General features: G+C 39.7%; 1 protein-coding gene across 1 annotated transcript in view; it reads right to left on the bottom strand.

Moving 5' to 3' along the window:
• The window catches only part of LOC117517636 (oligophrenin-1-like), a 205,872-nt gene that overhangs the window by 175,484 nt on the left and 11,349 nt on the right, over nt 1–19,039 (bottom strand). Inside the window, exons 2-3 of the mRNA XM_034178746.1 lie at nt 7,892–7,987; nt 5,176–5,237 (exon numbers count right to left, since the gene is read on the bottom strand). Of these exons, the coding sequence (XP_034034637.1) occupies nt 5,176–5,237; nt 7,892–7,987 (158 nt within the window). The remainder of the gene's footprint in view (nt 1–5,175; nt 5,238–7,891; nt 7,988–19,039) is intronic.

Raw genomic sequence — 19,039 nt, 5'->3', positions numbered from 1 at the left:
AGACAGACACCCTCTCTACTTTTAAGATTAGGCTTAAAACTTTCCTTTTTGCTAAAGCTTATAGTTAGGGCTGGATCAGGTGACCCTGAACCATCCCTTAGTTATGCTGCTATAGACGTAGACTGCTGGGGGGTTCCCATGATGCACTGTTTCTTTCTCTTTTTGCTCTGTATGCACCACTCTGCATTTAATCATTAGTGATCGATCTCTGCTCCCCTCCACAGCATGTCTTTTTCCTGGTTCTCTCCCTCAGCCCCAACCAGTCCCAGCAGAAGACTGCCCCTCCCTGAGCCTGGTTCTGCTGGAGGTTTCTTCCTGTTAAAAGGGAGTTTTTCCTTCCCACTGTAGCCAAGTGCTTGCTCACAGGGGGCCGTTTTGACCGTTGGGGTTTTACATAATTATTGTATGGCCTTGCCTTACAATATAAAGCGCCTTGGGGCAACTGTTTGTTGTGATTTGGCGCTATATAAAAAAATTGATTGATTGATTGAGTAGACCAACATTCCACAGGCCACAACTGACAACCTGATCAACTCTATGCGAAGGAGATGTGTTGCACTGCATGAGGCAAATGGTGGTCACACCAGATACTGACTGGTATCCCCCCCAATAAAACAAAACTGCACCTTTCAGAGTGGCCTTTTATTGTGGACAGTCTAAGGCACATCTGTGCACTAATCATGGTGTCTAATCAGCATCTTGATATGGCACACCTGTGAGGTGGGATGGATTATCTCAGCAAAGGAGAAGTGCTCACCATCACAGATTTAGACTGGTTTGTGAACAATATTTGAAGGAAATGGTGATATTGTGTATGTGGAAAAAGTTTTAGATCTTTGAGTTCATCTCATACAAAATGGGAGCAAAACCAAAAGTGTTGCGTTTATATTTTTGTTGAGTATATATATATATATATATATATATATATATATATATATATATATATATATATATATATATATATATACACATACATACACACACACACACACACACACACACACACGCACACACATATATATGAGAGTCATCATCCCTCTATCCATCCAGCCATTTTCTGAACACACTTATTCCAGTTCAAGGTGAACAGTGGAGGTGGGTGATGCTGGAACCTATCCTAGCAGCCACTGGGAGAGTGGTGAGAGATGGGGTGCACCCTGGACAGGCCACCAGTCTATCACAGGGCCGACCCATATGTACAAACAAACTCATTCAGTCTCTCTCACACCTACAGTCAATTTAAACTCACCAATACAACTAAACCAGCATATTTTTGGAAGTGGGAAAAAACCAGAGTACCTGGAGGAAACTCATATAAACACAGGGAGAGCATGAAAACAGCACACAGAAAAGACCAGGGGCCTGTACTACGAAGCAGGGTTAACTTACTCAGATGTAACCCAGGGTCAACCTCTTAAACCGGGGTTGACAAAACCTGGTTTTCTCAAGTGGTGTTAATCAGTACTACGACGCTGAATAAGATGTTGATTTGTTGAACCTGTGTTAACCTAAGTGGAGTATGTGCGCGTTCACATAAAAGGGGCAGGTTGCAGCACACGTCACCATTTTTCAATGATGGCGCGGTCACCTTATTTTACCGGAGAAGAATGCACGATTATTATGCGGAGCTACGAGGAATTTAGATTAACGTTAAGGGGGAAATCGAACACATCGTCTGCCAATAAAGCAAGACAGGCTTGTTGGCAACGTATATTGCTGATCGGGTAAATGCGTAAATACAATTCAACTGTTCTCCAAATCTGTTACAGATGATTAACCTGTGGAATGTCTAATATGTGTAAAAAAAAAATGACCTTCTTTCATTAATTACGCCCAGATGCAACACGATTCAGAGGTGGGCATAGGCCTACTAAATAGGCTACCTTGACTGTATGATTGCTATTCCTAATCCTGTCAATATGTCAGATGCAATAGCAGTGCCAAACGCACCAGGTGAAGATGAAATATAAAGGCATCCTTCAGAACGGTAGGTTTATATTCATAGCTTGATAAGCCCCACTTCGCCTAATTAATGGACATGCATTAGACCTATTTTGATATTAGTAATTACCCGTGATTGCATAAAACCCTTCTTTGATTTGCATTGCGGATAAATGGCCAGGGAAAACGACAAATGCATCCAACAGTTTAGATAGAGCAAGTACTACCTTGCGAATCTCAGATGTTCAGCATCACCGATGGAATACATAAATTGTCCACTGGCAAAACAGGCACAAGGCACATCTGCTCGATGGTCGGGGCATTGCTACACTGTAAAAAATGACTTGTTTTTACAGGAAAATGCTGGCAGCTGTGGTTACCAGGGAATTCCTGTAAAACATACAGCAGCACAGTAGATAACATTACAAACATAATATGTATATGGATTTACAGTGAATGAACCATGGCTGATTCACATTAAAAGAACTGTTAAATCTACAAACAAGAGCTCTCTTTTTTTGTACATTTAACTGCTGTATTTTTTACAGGAATTCCCCTGACCACAGCTGCCAATGTTTTCCTGTAAAAACAACAGTCTTTTTTTACAGTGTACGATGGGTGATGTTACAGACTTCTGGCCCGATCAGCTGACAAAGATAACGAATGTCAGCGTATTCTGGCGGTCTTTAAAAACTCTCGCCCTGCGAAGAGAGCCCCTCACAATTTGTGCCCCAATATCAAACGGGTCATCCAGGTAGGCCGGCATTGTCTTCGGAGTGATTGAAGGTGGATGGACGGTACTTATAAAGGGAGTGGTTAAGCGAAAACCTCAAGCTAATCCTGGAACATAACCTGCTCGGAGCAGGTTTGCCGCACAGCGTAAGTTGCCGTGGCAGCACGCCTCGGTGGAAACCTATCCACCTTTCGTAGTACGGGTTAGCCTTGAAGTTACTCCACACGTCATCAACTTACTCCCGAAGTTACCCTGATAAGCCAGTAACCCCGCTTCGTAGTACAGGCCCCTGGTCAGACATGAAAGCGCTGAGTGCACTAAATTCAGAGAGCAAATAACACACTAAGTGACAGATGATATTACTGAGTGTTTATGTGAAGAATAACAAACATATAAATACATTTATTGAGCACAGAAGAGCTTTTGATTGCTCAGAGACGCATGCATGTAGAGAGAGAGCACGACAGACCAGTATTTCCTCAAAATAAATGTACTGGCCATGTGTACTGCTACAAATATTTAAGAATTTATGTTGTGCGCGTGATTTAATCAAACTGCGGGAACAAATTATATGTAATGCAGTATGTAGGCTTAGTAGTTAGCAGGGCTAACCACTAAGCCTACATAAGTGTTCTATGCATTTTGACCTATCTACTGAATGGCAGTGTGAATAGCGCCCGCCCAAATATCACATGGCCGTTTGATTCAACTCATAGCCAGTTCCTTCTGTCTGGAGTTTACATGTTCTCCCCGTGTATGTTTCAGGAAGCCAGTGTCTCTAGATCTTGAGGATGAGCTAAAGGCAGAGGACAAATTTAAATCTATGTACACTAACAATAAAGGCCCTTCTTCAATAACATTTTGAGTGCTATAACATTTTTTTCTCTCTCCCTCTCTTTGTCCACTTCCAAGCATTGTGAAGTGTCCTGGACACCTTCATGTGTGCAACATGGAAATCAGGTCCTTTTAAAGGACCTGCTTTTTAAGAAAGGATGCAGCTTTTTTTCTCTTCCTTCTGGCTGTTCCCATTCAGACATGTCTCTCAGTCTGCAAAAATATATAGTATATACAAACCATGCAATATGCATCATAATACAGGAAATACAGCACCAGTCATATTGCTGTATTTCTGAGTATCTATGACTATTTGTGATGTAGTCTGATGTCACAAACTCACACAATCCTAATGCAGTCACTCTATATACGATACGATATACCATGCATGTCTATGGATTTGTATCACATCTCCATATAGTGTATGGCCAGCTTCAAAGTGTTAAAATAATTGGGGTTTTTTTTGTTTTTTTCAGATAAATTTTGCCTGTGCAGAATTCCACTTTGCTTGGCACTTGCTTCTGCACAGGGTCTGAGGGTTTTCCCCAAAGAAATTTTGAAATCTCAGATCCATTCTGTTGCATTTTCAGGTCTATTTACCCACCAAAAAAATCTCCCAAAATTTTTTTTTTTGTTGGGTCAGGTCAAGTGTTCCACATTTTTAGCAGCTGGAATAGTCACCCGTTAGCTCTACTTAATGCATCATTATTGGAAGAAATACGCAGCTCATAACTTTTAATGTCCACAACAAAGTAAACCGTTAGGAAAACAACCGTGTAGTCCCCAAAAATATGACTTAATAAACTTCAAAAACAAAATAACCCTTCTTCTTCATTGGAGGTTATTGGCGGGTGCAAACCAAGACAGCACATTACTGCCACCAATGGTTTGGGTGTGGAACTGAATGAATGGATTCTGACGTATGCTATCAAAAATAACCCGGAAATGTTCACCATGTAAGTAAAAACCCGGATTTACTGTAATTTCCGGAAAACTTTCACCGCTGTAAGTGTAAGATGCAGGGCATCATATGCTGAGTATGAGCTCTACAGAGGACTGTACTAGGCAGACATTTTTCCATTTCTGCTTTCAGAGAACACTGGAAATTCCTGTGTGCCTGAAAAAAGATGCTGACTGAATAAGATCACAGTTTTCACTGAGGGGGGAAAAGAAAATAGGACATAATGCGTTCTCAGGTAGAAGAATGTGCAACCTTATTGATTAGTGCCAAATGGGGGTGGCATTATAGCCACAGCCCCTACTGCCCATTCTGTCTGTCCTGCATTATTATATATACTGGGTTTCAATATAGCCAAATTCACAATTTATATTCTGTCACTTACCTCCTTTTCACTTTCTGTTGTAAAACTATAAAAGCTACACCAGCAGTAGCAAAAGATGTTGCGAGACAAAAACATGAATAATGTAGAAAACGTATGAATACATTTCTAAATAAATAAAGCTAACTCTACTATGCAAAAGACACTGATGTATCAAAATAAAACTTACAGTAAATGTGGATTTCTATTTATCCGAATAAGCAACAAAAAAGGGGGTTTCCAACACTAATTTCATCTTTTGTGATGGATGTGTTGATGTAATTTCTATTCCTAATGAGGGTCAAATAGAATGCAGAGTCATCAGCATGGAGGAAAGTGATAACCCACCAACATCATCCTGTCATGCTCCACTTCCTGCAGCAGGCCAGCAAACTCCTGGAATGACTGAGCTGATCAAAACACAAAGATGAAGTCCAGAATAAAGACGCTGCACTGTTTTATCCTTATGCTGAAAACTCAAGTAGAAATATAATATAATAAATTACATATTTCTTTCTTTTTAAACATGCACTAAATTGATATAACTTGGTAGTACAACCCCTGGCAAAAATTATGGAATCACCGGCCTCAGAGGATGTTCATTCAGTTGTTTAATTTTGTAGAAAAAAAGCAGATCACAGACATGACACAAATCTAAAGTCATTTCAAATGGCAACTTTCTGGCTTTAAGAAACACTATAAGAAATCAAGAAAAAAAGATTGTGGCAGTCAGTAACGGTTACTTTTTTAGACCAAGCAGAGGAAAAAAATATGGAATCACTCAATTCTGAGGAAAAAATTATGGAATCACCCTGTAAATTTTCATCCCCCAAATTAACACCTGCATCAAATCAGATCTGCTCATTGACATTGACCCTATGCCATGACATTGACCCTATGTGTCTTTTTGCAAGGAATGTTTTTGCAGTTTTTGCTCTATGGCAAGATGCACTATCATCTTGAAAAATGATTTCATCATCTCCAAACATCCTTTCAATTGTCCAAAATATCAACATAAACTTGTGCATTTATTGATGATGTAATGAGAGCCATCTCCCCAGTGCCTTTACCTGACATGCAGTCCCCATATCATCAATGACTGTGGAAATTTACATGTTCTCTTCAGGCAGTCATCTTTATAAATCTCACTGGAACGGCACCAAACAAAAGTTCCAGCATCATCACCTTGCCCAATACAGATTCGAGATTCATCACTGAATATGACTTTCATCCAGTCATCCACAGTCCACGATTGCTTTTCCTTAGCCCATTGTAACCTTGTTTTTTTCTGTTTAGGTGTTAATGATGGCTTTCATTTAGTTTTTCTGTATGTAAATCCCATTTCCTTTAGGCGGTTTCTTACAGTTCGGTCACAGACGTTGACTCCAGTTTCCTCCCATTGGTTCCTCATTTGTTTTGTTGTACATTTTTCGATTTTTGAGACATATTGCTTTAAGTTTTCTGTCTTGACGCTTTGATGTCTTCCTTGGTCTACCAGTATGTTTGCCTTTAACAACCTTCCCATGTTGTTTGTATTTGGTCCAGAGTTTAGACACAGCTGACTGTGAACAACCAACATCTTTTGCAACATTGCGTGATGATTTACTCTCTTTTAAGAGTTTGATAATCCTCTCCTTTGTTTCAATTGACATCTCTCGTGTTGGAGCCATGATTCATGTCAATCCACTTGGTGCAACAGCTCTCCAAGGTGTGATCACTCCTTTTTAGATGCAGACTAACGAGCAGATCTGATATGATGCAGGTGTTAGTTTTGGGGATGAAAATTTACAGGGTGATTCCATCATTTTTTCCTCAGAATTGAGTGATTCCATATTTTTTTCCTCTGCTTGGTCTAAAAAAGTAACCGTTACTGACTGCCACAATCTTTTTTTCTTGATTTCTTATGGTGTTTCTTAAAGCCAGAAAGTTGCCATTTGAAATGACTTTAGTTTTGTGTCATGTCTGTGATCTGCTTTTTTTCTACAAAATTAAACAACTGAATGAACATCCTCTGAGGCCGGTGATTCCATAATTTTTGCCAGGGGTTGTATTTCCATCTAGTGAAATAAAAAACATAGACTGTGTGTCATTATGCTCTAATGCAGAAGTGTCTGTTTCCTCATTCCTTAAATTATTAATGTGGAAACTAACTACATCCACCAAATATTGTCCTCTTCTGGGCTTGGGTCAAGTCCTCAAAGTGTTTTCTACACTTTCATGATCTTTGCCAAGGAGGTTGTGTTTTCAGGCATGTCTGTTTCTCGAAAACTAATAAATTTAAAAAAAAGGTAGCTGATGTTTAATTTAAAAAAAAAAAAAAAGAAAAACATCAAATTTGGACTTCTTATGAAACTTTAATGAAAATTTTCATAAGTCAATATTTTGTATTTTGGGCTTTGTCAGATATTCTATTCTATTGGTGTTCTTTTTTGATATACAGGGGAATAAAGGGGTCACATTATGCAAAATAAGTTTTAATATGCTTTATGCAGCAACATATGGTTTGGGTTTTATGTTAAATATCCACAATCCCGCAAATTGATGACTGTCTACAATGAAATTCTACTGCTAGGTGACACATTTTCTGCCTAAAATGGTTAGTTTTTAGACTGTGTGTGATACTGGAGTTCCTTACGCATGACATTCACTCGTACTCCTGGTTGGTGTGGACCACTCTTTTATATGGATCTGCCCAAAATATTCTGCAGTTTCTATCCTAGGCCAAGTTTCAGGAAAATCTATTCCTTAATTAGAATGATCTAGTGCCTTGTAAATATACACTTAAAAAAAGAGATTTCTAGGCACTGCCCATTTATGGTAAGCTTCCCCATATAATACATATATATATATATAAAAACTGTAAATTAAACTAAATTCTTCAAACAACTTTCTCAGTCCATCTGTTTATCAGTAGTCCTATGACAACTCTGAGAGGAAAAAACATAGTTCACTAAAGCACTACTGTATTTGTATTTGAAATACTCCAAGTGCATTTTAGCCTCAGTGACGTTTATAGTCAACAAATCTAAAGTGTGATTTCAGCAGAGGGCCTGCATTATCTTACCAATGTTTATCTCATCATCTGTCAGACAGTCACCAATGAAGTCGAACTGGAACACACCAAGTGTCTGAGAAAACTTTTGTACAGCCAAAGAATAGCCTATAAAAAACATAAGGCTCTTTAGAATGAAATTCCAAGTTCCACAGGCACCAGTGAAAGGTATGAACACAAAAGAACATTTTCATGCACTGCTATCAATTGCAATATACGTTTTTTTTTTTTTAAACAGCAGTTGTCTGAATTTACACTCACCGGACACTTTATTAGGCACACCTGTTCAATTGCTTGTTAATGCAAATAGTTAATCAGTCAATCAGATGGTAGCAATTCAACGCATTTAGGCATCTAGACGCGGTGAAGATGACTTGCTGAAGATCAAACGAAGCATCAGAATCAGAAAATATCCAGGTAGCGGCAGTTGTGTGGATAAAAATGCCTTGTTGATGTCAGAGGTCAGATGAGAATGGGTAGACTGGCTGAATGGGTAACTGCGTGTTGCCATCATGTCAATATGGACGAAGATCTCTGAGGAATGTTTCCAACACCATGATGAATCTATGCCATGAGGCAGTTCTGAAGGCAAAAGGGGGCCCAACCCTGTACTAGCAAAGTCTACCTAATAAAGTGGTTGGTGAGTGTATTTAATCAATAATTAGTGTAACTGTGTGTTACTGTGTTTTCCTGGCAAGAAGGAAAGTCTCAAGTAAAGAAATCCTTGTCACAGCATCTGTTCTCCGCATACTGACTTGGCATAAGTTTTACACCGGCTGCCCTCCCTGAATCAAATCCACATTACACACAGAATGGGCACAGGCAGTCTTGAACCAGGAACCTTCTGCTCCGAAAGAAGCTCCCTAACTGCTTAGCCGCCACATTGCCCATTATCACCATGACATGAGATTTATTTTCATTATCATTACACGAGTGCAACAACAACGAAATTACGTTTACACTCCAATTACCTCAGACAAGATACAGCAATTAATACACAATTATTAGTTGTTTACCACAATAATGGCACACATCAGAATTAAAGACAACACATATACATTTGACATTGTTTATGTGCACTAAACTTGAAGTAGTCCATCATCTGAATTGAGGTAAAGTGGGTGAAGGCCGCAGAAGGCGGGGTCCGTGCGTGCAGTTTTTTTTTTTTGGATTGAACATGTCATCAATTATTGAACTGTGCGGAAAACAAGAGACAAAGTGGAAAACCTTTGGTATCAAATGTTAATTTGATGCTTCTGTTACAAGTCTGTAAATAAAATTTTCGAATAAGTTCTCATTTCAAAAACTTGTGTACGATCAAAAAGTGGTAACATTTTATTGGCCGACCCTGACTGACTTATTTTTAACAAAGCAAGTGGGGTATTCAGTAGATGACAAATCATTCTCACACACACCAAATAAATAAATAAATCTCTCAATACAGATCACTGCCAGTTTATATAGCCACTTCCCAAAACCCAACCATACGAGCCATTTTTCAAAAGTGTCTCTGTAATTATCATGTTATCCTGACCAGACACACAAACTGAAACAAGAGTGGAGTTAAAAAAAAAAAACTAGTTAGCCAAGCAAATGTAATCCAATTCAATCCTCTTTTTGAAGCACTCTTACTTAAATTTAATTTATTTCCGATGTTTCAAGAATTTCATGATCCTTTTTCAGCACTCATTCCTATAAATTACAATAGTATTACATTTTGAACTTTTGCCTTTATGCATTCTTGAGAAGTCTTGTGAGGCATAAACCTAACTCGTGATTGTTATTAGAAGAGGTAAAGACCACAGCTGGAGAGCCGACAGTGAAATTGCAAAAATGTTATAACAAGACTACACTCACTCACTCATCTCCATCCACTTATCCGGGATCGAGTGGCAGGGTAACAAGAACTATCACAGAGTAAAGTAGTGCAGGTTACTCCATGTGTAAGTCTACCCTACTACCTGAATGGATATACAGTAATGCTGCATTCACATGATGACTGTAGAAGAACTGTCACTCCATACTATAGGTTTATAGCATGTTGCTCGGCATTGTATTAAAAATAGGAAGCTTTAGATCTGACGGTTTTTTATAAAGTTAGATTTTAGTGAAGTTACAGGTTAAACAAACTGTTGCAGCCGGTCTGCTCTGTGTAAGCCTGATCCCGTCAGATCTCATAAGCTAAGCAGAGCAGGATCTGGATAGTACTTGGATGGGAGACTTCTTTGGAAAACCAGCGGCTGTGTGTGTTTCTCCAGGTAAAACTGGAGTTGCATCAGGAAGGGCATCCGGCGTAAAACCTGTGCCAATTACCAATGCGGATCTGACTGTATCCGCTGTGTCGACCCCGAACAGAACCGGGAGCAGCCGAATGGAAAACAACAGGTTAGACAAACTGTTAATGTTAACCTAATTAAAACAGAGTCTCTCTGCAGTTAAATAATCCCTTTTCCCACTGCCCACTTTTTCACCCTGTTAAAAATAAAACAGCATCCGGTTTGTCCTTGTCGCAGTGGCTTACTGTCTGCCGCATGTGGCATAAGACACTCAACACTCTGCAGTGCTACTACCTATAATCACAGATTGTGTGGTCCAGCTGAAAAGCTGTGTTGTGGTGAACAGAAGAGGAGAATCTGGGCAAGTCACTCAAAGCCAGCAATCACAGGGTGGTGCCACACAAGCCAGGCGCCAGAAAAACAAAAAATTAAGGCGCCCCCCCCAAAAAAAGTGTGCACCGGAAGGGACGTGCCTCTGAGCGTGCGTAATGAATTGGGTGCGCTCCTGGAAAGCTCATGTATTTAGGCTACACCGTTGTAAGAGACTGACTGAGTAAGAGTAAAGAGTGATGGCAGTATTTTTTTAATTAATATTTGAACGTATAGACCCTCAGTCAAGTGATCTCCTGCATACCACAAAACCAAACCAGCAACTGATCTGAGAAACGACACGAGACAGTAGATTAACCCCACATACAGCCCTCCATCACAAGCGCAAACACAGCGCAATTGGGCATGTGCGCCACTCCATGGCACAGAGCCCAACTATGCATGCAGTCACAAAGTTCTTCTGAAAACTGGAGCAATCTGAATTTGGTTGGATAAATATGGGTGTGTGTGTGGAAACAATTCACCTCGTTCACAACGTGACAGAACTTAACGATGTGCTGTTACGCGCAATAGCGCGCAACAACATTCTTGACCGTGCGTAATGGTTCCTGATAATTCTCCAGCAACACGTGCCATTAATCGTAACGTGTGGTAACAGGTTGCAGCAGTTCCTGAGGACACCTGACGCCTCTGCCCCAAATCATCACATTCGTGATCAGCGGCCAAGAATGCGTACTTCGTGGCATTCATGAGTTGTCGTCGTTATGTGTAAATGCAGCATTAACACCCTCCCCAAGTGAGTCGTGCTGCATGATCTGCCTTTTGCTTGGTGGACTTGACGAATCCCAGGAACTCCAGCTCTGACACTGCTTGAATAAATCGAGCATGCTTTAGTTCGTCCACCTTGCCATAATTGCTGGACTCAGGATCCTTGCCCTCTGCCGCACTGACAAGCGCAACCCTCAACCTATCAAATCGCTTGAACACAGACACACGCCACATCCATTTGTTTTAAAATTAATTACTTTAGTTAATTAATTTGGTTTATTTGTTAAATACGTGATATTATTGAATAACTAATATTTTGCTATATTTTCCAGTATTTCTTTTTCTTTCTTTTTTATTTTTTGATAACTCTCACATCCGAGGGGGCGGGTTTGATGACGTGAGGGGGCTTCACCCCCAAACGCCTCCTCGTGGCACCGGGTCTGGTGCCACGCCAACTCAAATAACACAATTATCAGCATCTGTCTAATGTATGATGTGAAGTGATTACTCCATCAATCAACAGATAAATAATATTAACAATGACAATTTAGTAAATGTCTTTCACCAAAGAAAAATGCCAGTAGACAAATCTTTATGAATATGAGCGTTTGCTCCTTATGTCTGCTGATATCAACTTAAAATCTTTGGTTTGTGAACTACTGGATACCCCGAGTAAGTTCCAAGTATCCAGTAAGCAAGTTCTTGGCAAGTTCTGAAAACCTGAGACATAAATGTTTTCATAGTGTTTCCTCATTAAGACTTCAGTAAGTAAGTCCCTTCGGCTGCTCCCTTGTTTGCACTCGGGGTCGCCACAGCAAATCCAAGGTGGATCTGCATGCTGAATAGGCACAGGTTTTACGCCAGATGCCCTTCCTGACGCAACTCCACATTACATGGAGAAATGTGGCAGGGGTGGGATTTGAACCCGGAATCTTCTGCACTGAAACCAAGCACATTAACCACTTGGCCACCACCCTTGCCCCTCATCAAGATTTCAGTGTTTCCCCTGAATTATTTTCAAGCCTTGTATTTCTCACTGGAGAGAAAGTTAAGAATAAATAAATAAATAACCCGACTTGTAATGTGCATTGCGTGTAAAAACATGAGGCACTCAGAAACACAAAAGCTGAAGTTAAGTGATATGCTCATTATTTAGGATATCCTAACATATTCCTGCAAAGCTTGGACCTTTGGTTTGAAAAACCTTTGTGATTTCATTTCAGTTAGCATTTTTCCAGTCAGCACTGCAAAAACTGGTATCTAAGAAAGTAAAAAAAAAAAAAAAAAACTTGTTTAAAGAAAATTTGACTTAAGTTTTGTCTAAATAGAAAAATAATCTTGTCAAGAATTTTTTACACAAGAAAAAATGTCTTATTTTGGGGAAAATGTATTTCACGTTTTCTAAGTTTTTCCAGCTAATATCAAGTTGTACTTGTATTTAACCAGTAACAAGGAAAGCCAATGGACTTCAAATCATCCAAAGGAACAAGATTTTTTTTCCTTATTTTAAGATAGAGGCTAATCTTAAAAGAATTCTGTCTAGGTTTAAGGCACATTTTGATTATTCAGTGCCTAGACATTTTGCTAATTTTGAGAATTCTAACCAAGTAAATTTTCCTTACCCCATTGGCAGATTTTTTTTTTTTTTTTTTTTTTTTTTTGCTTATTACAAGACAATTTGGCTAGATTTTGTATTATTTGGCTTATTTTCAGAGGCACAATTTTTGCAGTGAGTGGTAGTAAGATGAGCGTGATTGAGGCACTTCTGATTGAGATATAATGCAAAATGTACACCTAGGCTTTTCAATATTAAATATAAAAGCCGACAAAATCCACAATCTGGATCAGATCTGGATTAAGCTTTGTCAGGCAATAGTGAGTGCCATTCTGCACCTCACATTCAAATATGAGTGTGATTGGGGCATGTTTCTTTAAGATATAATGTAAAATATACGTCAAATGGGGTGTTCAATGTTAAAGGAAAAGAAAACCCACTGATAAAATACAGCTGGGAAGATAGACTGTGCTGTGAACTAACAATTGATGCATATCAATGAAAATAAGGTCTTACAACTGAAATATCTGCCTCGAAAGTCAGCATTTAAGCAGAATTCAACGATTTCATAAATACCGCCATTGACACAATTTTAACCAATCAGAAAAAAATCTGGATCGCTTTCGGCACTGCTGTGATGTGGCATGGGTCAAGAAAACCACAGACGGCGAACACGGCTGATGTAAAAGTTCTCTCTCCCTCTCTCTCGTTTGCTCTCTCTCTCCCTCCCTCTCTTCCATTCGGCTGTCCTCTTCAGCTGCACCTTCACAGCCTCGAGACGTTGAATCAGCTGATTTTCAGTAACAACTCTGCTAATTTTTCAGAGAATCCGTGCTCAGACCATTTGAACCCGAAAGCTGGGTTGCCGTTACCAGGTAGATTAAAACTCGTCTCTGGTGCGGGCTCATGGAAGAAACAGCTCGTCTTCAGCACAGAAACAGCCCACTCCCCCTCCTCTCCTCCCGTTCAGCAGTAAACAGCAGAGGGCAGGCAGCACGAGAGAGGTTTCACAGACGTGGTTTCTCTCCAGTATCGGAAAATCCCGCATGTTGGATCGGAAAATTCCTATTTGCGAATTACGTCGGTATTGGAACCCGATATCAATCCGGATGTTGATTGCCACTTACATGCTTTGCCCCTTCTATACTGAAGAACAACACTGGCGACGTTGTGAACCTCTGTGCCCATGTGACGTCACACATCGCTGTTATAGCAGCCAGCATGGCAGCCTGCTGGTGGCTTTAGACCAGTCATACAAAAACGCTCTTAACTTTAACATAAATGATGACACATGCCTACAACTTCATATGGGCTCTCAATATCATAATCTACCAACCCAACAAATTATCAGTGGGTTTTCTTTTCCTTTACATTTAAATGGCCACAAAAACTATAATCTGGATCAGATCTGGATCACACTTTGTCGGTCGATAAAGATACCACCCTACATAACATTCTCAAATATTAAAGAAATTTGATGTTTTTTGACAATTTTGAATTTTCGAAAATTCTTCCAATGTTAAGGGCCCCTTCACACATAACACGAAAGACGCATAAGCCAGAAGAAACTCTGTGAACCAAAGACGAAATGGGGAACCACGAAATATCCACTTGCTGTCGTGAGGGGCACACGGTCACACAGGCGTGCACGACGCACCAGCGATGGTTTCGTGCACGCTCATGCGCGAACACAGTGTGAGCAGCTGGAACGTGTTGCACCACATCGCGCCTCTGCTGTGGAGAAAAAAAAATTAAAACCACACACCATAAAAAAAACAGCATTTTATTGAATCCCTTTTACAATACAAGTATGAACTGTCTGTTCCTCTCTAGATGACCCATGGTCACAGACGTACAGTCATGAAATTACATGAATCAAGCAGTGTGCTCTCATTATGTGTTATTATGTCCAGCCAGGTATATAATAGAGAACCATGCAGTTAAATAACCCAGTTAAATAAAAAACAAATGCCACTCACGGGATTTGAACCTGCAATTTACAAAAGCTCTGATTAACAGACAGAAACTTTAACACTGCACAACAAATAACTTACTTAATACTTGTAACGGGAGCGTGAAATGCTTAAAATCAACAAGGAGATAAACGTATGTTTTCAAAAAAGAGAAATTAGACAATGTATGGACACGCGTGTGAGGCCGGCCCGCAGTGTGCGACCGCTGCAGCCAGGTGCAAAGGTGAAAGATGCTTTATGTATTTCCATGTGAGGACAGCAGGCAGAGACACGTGCCTCACAGAGGAAAGTTGTAAGTTCATGTCCTTCAAAACACGGTACATGTTCCCCAGCTGGGATGTCCAGGAGCAGAGATCAACAGCAGCTGCTGTTGGCAGACACACAACCTTTTTATGAAATTACACTGTCTCCAACAATGCAAATGTCTGGTGTGAAACAGGAGTTATTGAGAAGTTTTAACATAATCAACAGATCACACAAACAGTGAGAGAGGGTTTCATGAAAAATAAAATAAACCTGCAGTGGCGATATGAGGAGGGAGGATGTGGAGGGTTAACATTTGTTATGTCAGTAGGCGTCAAAATCTGCCAAACAGATGTCAGATTCTGATGTGTGCTGCTTTCTATAATAAGGTCTGACTGCCAACTTTAATTGCAGACAGCAGCCTGGTTAACGTGGCATCACACTACTGTCACGTGTCCTCCAGTTAAATAAAATAATACAAATAATAAGCTGATTAACCCTGTCAAATCATCAAATCACTTCCAAATATAGCATAGTTACTCCACTGAAGATTGTGTGTGAGGGAAAGTAATAGTCAAAGCGCTGTGGGTGCACAGACATCCAAATTAATCAATATTTGACATTATTTGAAGAAGAATAAAAACGTTCTGGTCTGGCAGGGGGTCTCATTGGCCTGGTGACAGCTCACAAAAAGTTAGCGTTGATAACTGCTAATCCGGTAACTGAAAAGTTAACTGAAAAAAATAGCAGAAGGTACAGCTAACTGCTAACTTTTAGTATTGACTCTGGTACACTATCAGCTACTGACAAGCCAGTTTAAGCACCACCAACGCTTCTGAGTAGAATCAAAGGTGATCACAAACTGAACACAAACAATGAATCAGAGCTTCTGTCTTTGTGCACCCTGCCCACTGCTGTAAGGAAGAGTCATTTACATTCAACATGCACTGCCCCAGACGTGTGGCAAAAGGCATAAAAAGCAAAGCAGATTTGACTTATGGTTTGATTTAAAAATCAAGCTAATTCCAGACGGTTTATTGATATTAACGTTAGCGCTGTCATTTTTACAAAGTGAAAGTATCACAAATATCTTTTAGTTTAAAATTAATACACTAATTCCAAAGGTTTGAGCATTAAAACTCACAGATGCCAAAAGTCATTATGGGAAAATGAGCCTCCTCGTCACTGGTTGGCTGTTTATTTATTTGTACAAAACCAACACACAGGTTACTGTAACATGTGTGTGTTGGGGGTTTTTTTTTACAAAAGGGGAGGTGATGGTCTAGTGGTTAAGGTGTTGGGCTTGAGTCCAGAAGATCATGGGTTCAATTCCCCGCATGACTGGAAAATCACTAAGGGCCCTTGGGCAAGGCCTTTAATCCCCTATTGCTTGCGGTGTGTAGTGAGCGCCTTGTATGGCAGCACCCTGACATCGGGGTGAATGTGAGGCATAATTGTAAAGCACTTTGAGCATCTGAATCAGATGGAAAAGCGCTATATAAATGCAGTCCATTTACCATTTACAAATAAATCTGTATTTCTAAATATGTCATTTTTTTCATTTGTAAAAAAAGTTTGAAAACTGAAAATTCTGTTTGTTAAGTCTGCTACAAAACACGTAACAGATGGGAACTAAAATGTATGATTTTAGGCTTTACAAATGTTTTTAACTGTTAAGCTTTATTTACTATGGCCGCAAAAAACATGTTAGTGGTCTAAAAGTTATCGGAACTAAATTCAGCGGAAGTTAATTGGTCCGCTGATGGTTTTCAAAATTAGCTGAAAAGGTAATCCGCTAACAAAAAAGTTATCTTCACTAATTAGTGGTTAGCGGATCAGCGGAACTGTGCCCACCACTGCCCACCAGGTCTATAGGCGAAAACATTAACTCTGTTAAATTCCAAAAGATCCCAGAAATTGATTAAAAGATTTTAAAAGTTCCATTTGAGAACAGGAAATTTTTTAAAATAGGAAGACTTAAGACAATGCATCCAGAACAAAATGTTACATCTCCACAAGTCAGCTTCCTCTTTATGGGCCATCATGAACATTTACACAAATACATGCAGGAAAAGGGCCCCCAGCATCGAAAAAGACCCCACTCAACCAGCAAGCACGATGTTTGTTCCTGTCCCTTCGGGCAAGAGGCTGCAGACCATCTGGTGCCGAACCACTACTGAGAAACAACTTCTTCCCAGAGGTTGTGAGGCTGTAGAGTTCTGGTGGAGCACTATACGTAGCTCTTTTGCTTCCTGCACATTAACATTAACTACACTACCTAGGATGGGTAAAGACCTGTTAATACCAATACCTTTTGGTGTGCAAAAGGCCAATACTTTGCACAATACCTGGACTTCTGCACACCTGTATATTTGTACAACTACTGAACAACTGATGTGCACAACCATATCTTTTGCACAATAATTCTGTCATGCTGCTCATTACAAGTGTGTTGCTTTTTATTTGATTTTATTCTTGCACTTACATATTGCACTTTATTTATATTCCCTGGTCTACTTTTAGCTTATTTAACGCGTGGAACCTTTTGAAACCTAATTTTGTATCGTGTCACATGGAAGCATATATGGTATGACAAAGAATCCTTGAATCTCACAAAGATTTATGGTATCATAAGCAGTTGTATAATATATTATACAAAAACATAAGAAGCTTGTTTGCATAACACACATTATTTTAAAAAGGAGTGCCAAGTTAACCCCCAAGAATCAACAAAGCTTTTTTCTAAAGGTCCAACAAAACCGTCAGGATCACAACACAGGAATCGATGAACGTGTCAGAGGCATCAGATAGAAATGTGACACTGTCCTTTAAGAGAACTGCTCTTGATTGGCATGCAGCAGTAACTATGTACCTATATTTTGCTTGTGTACTGTACTCAAGCATAAATTTGAAGTACAGTGTGTGTCTGTTCAATAACACTGGCTGCTGGCTCTCTGCCTGACCAACTGGTGTGGCTCTGTGGCCAGGTGAGCCACAGCTCCGTCTGGCCTCACTGACAGTCGCTGAAAAAAAGCTCCTCCCAGCAGGGTGATGTCCGTCACTCATTCTTCTGCTTTTTGCTATTAATCATGTGGTTATGACTCCCAGACTGACTGTTTCGCTTTTTAATTTTCGCTTTTTTCGGGAACACACGACGGTTCACAAACACGGTGACTGTGAGACTTGTAAAATCTCCGGCGGAAATGCACCTGCTGAATTGCCGAGAAAGAGCGATAATTAGGAATAAAATACATCAGCGAACACTACGTATTACCGCATGTGCGCGGAGAGACTTACAGTCATGAATACTTGGTGTTACTAACTGGAATGTTAAATAATGTGCGACATGTTATTTAAAAAATTAAATAAACATAAAAAAAACTGAAAACCCCCTACGATGGATGCATCACAGCGTAGGGGCCCACATCACAGCATCGGGGCCCACTACGCTCAACTGCGCTGGCACGAACCCTGCAGTACTATATTTGATTGCATCCATTTTCTGCTATTCTATTCTTCTAGATGCAAATGTTGTGCATATATATCACTACACTAAATTTATCTGACAGAATAAGATTCTAGTTATTAGAGCTCAACGATAGAACTGCCATAGGAGACCATGGTAAAATTTAGTTTTCACAATGTTAAAGTTTGAAACAGACATAAACATGAGAACAGCCAGCGAGTCAGTTTTTTACTTGCATGTCCAAGTATTTTTGTATAATTTGTTAAGATGGTTTTGATTTTATTTATTTCAGTCATCATGAATTAATATACTACTATGTAGCTTGAATGAGTGTGAGTGTATAATGATCCTGCTGTAAATAGCCGCACTGTCTATTCCGTGTGTCTGTATAGGAGAATTTGGGGGTCTTAAAAATGACATCATGCATGACTCTGGCCATCTACAGAACGGCAACAAATGCTATTGTTGTTAGCATTTGAAGCGCAACACCATCAATGATTCTTGTAATAATGGATATTTTAGGGGTATTTTTACTGAAAAACATAAGTA

This window comes from Thalassophryne amazonica, chromosome 9 (genome assembly GCF_902500255.1).
Source record: "Thalassophryne amazonica chromosome 9, fThaAma1.1, whole genome shotgun sequence".
Taxonomy (NCBI): Eukaryota; Metazoa; Chordata; class Actinopteri; order Batrachoidiformes; family Batrachoididae; genus Thalassophryne; species Thalassophryne amazonica.
This window is presented reverse-complemented; position numbering and strand designations above follow the sequence as displayed.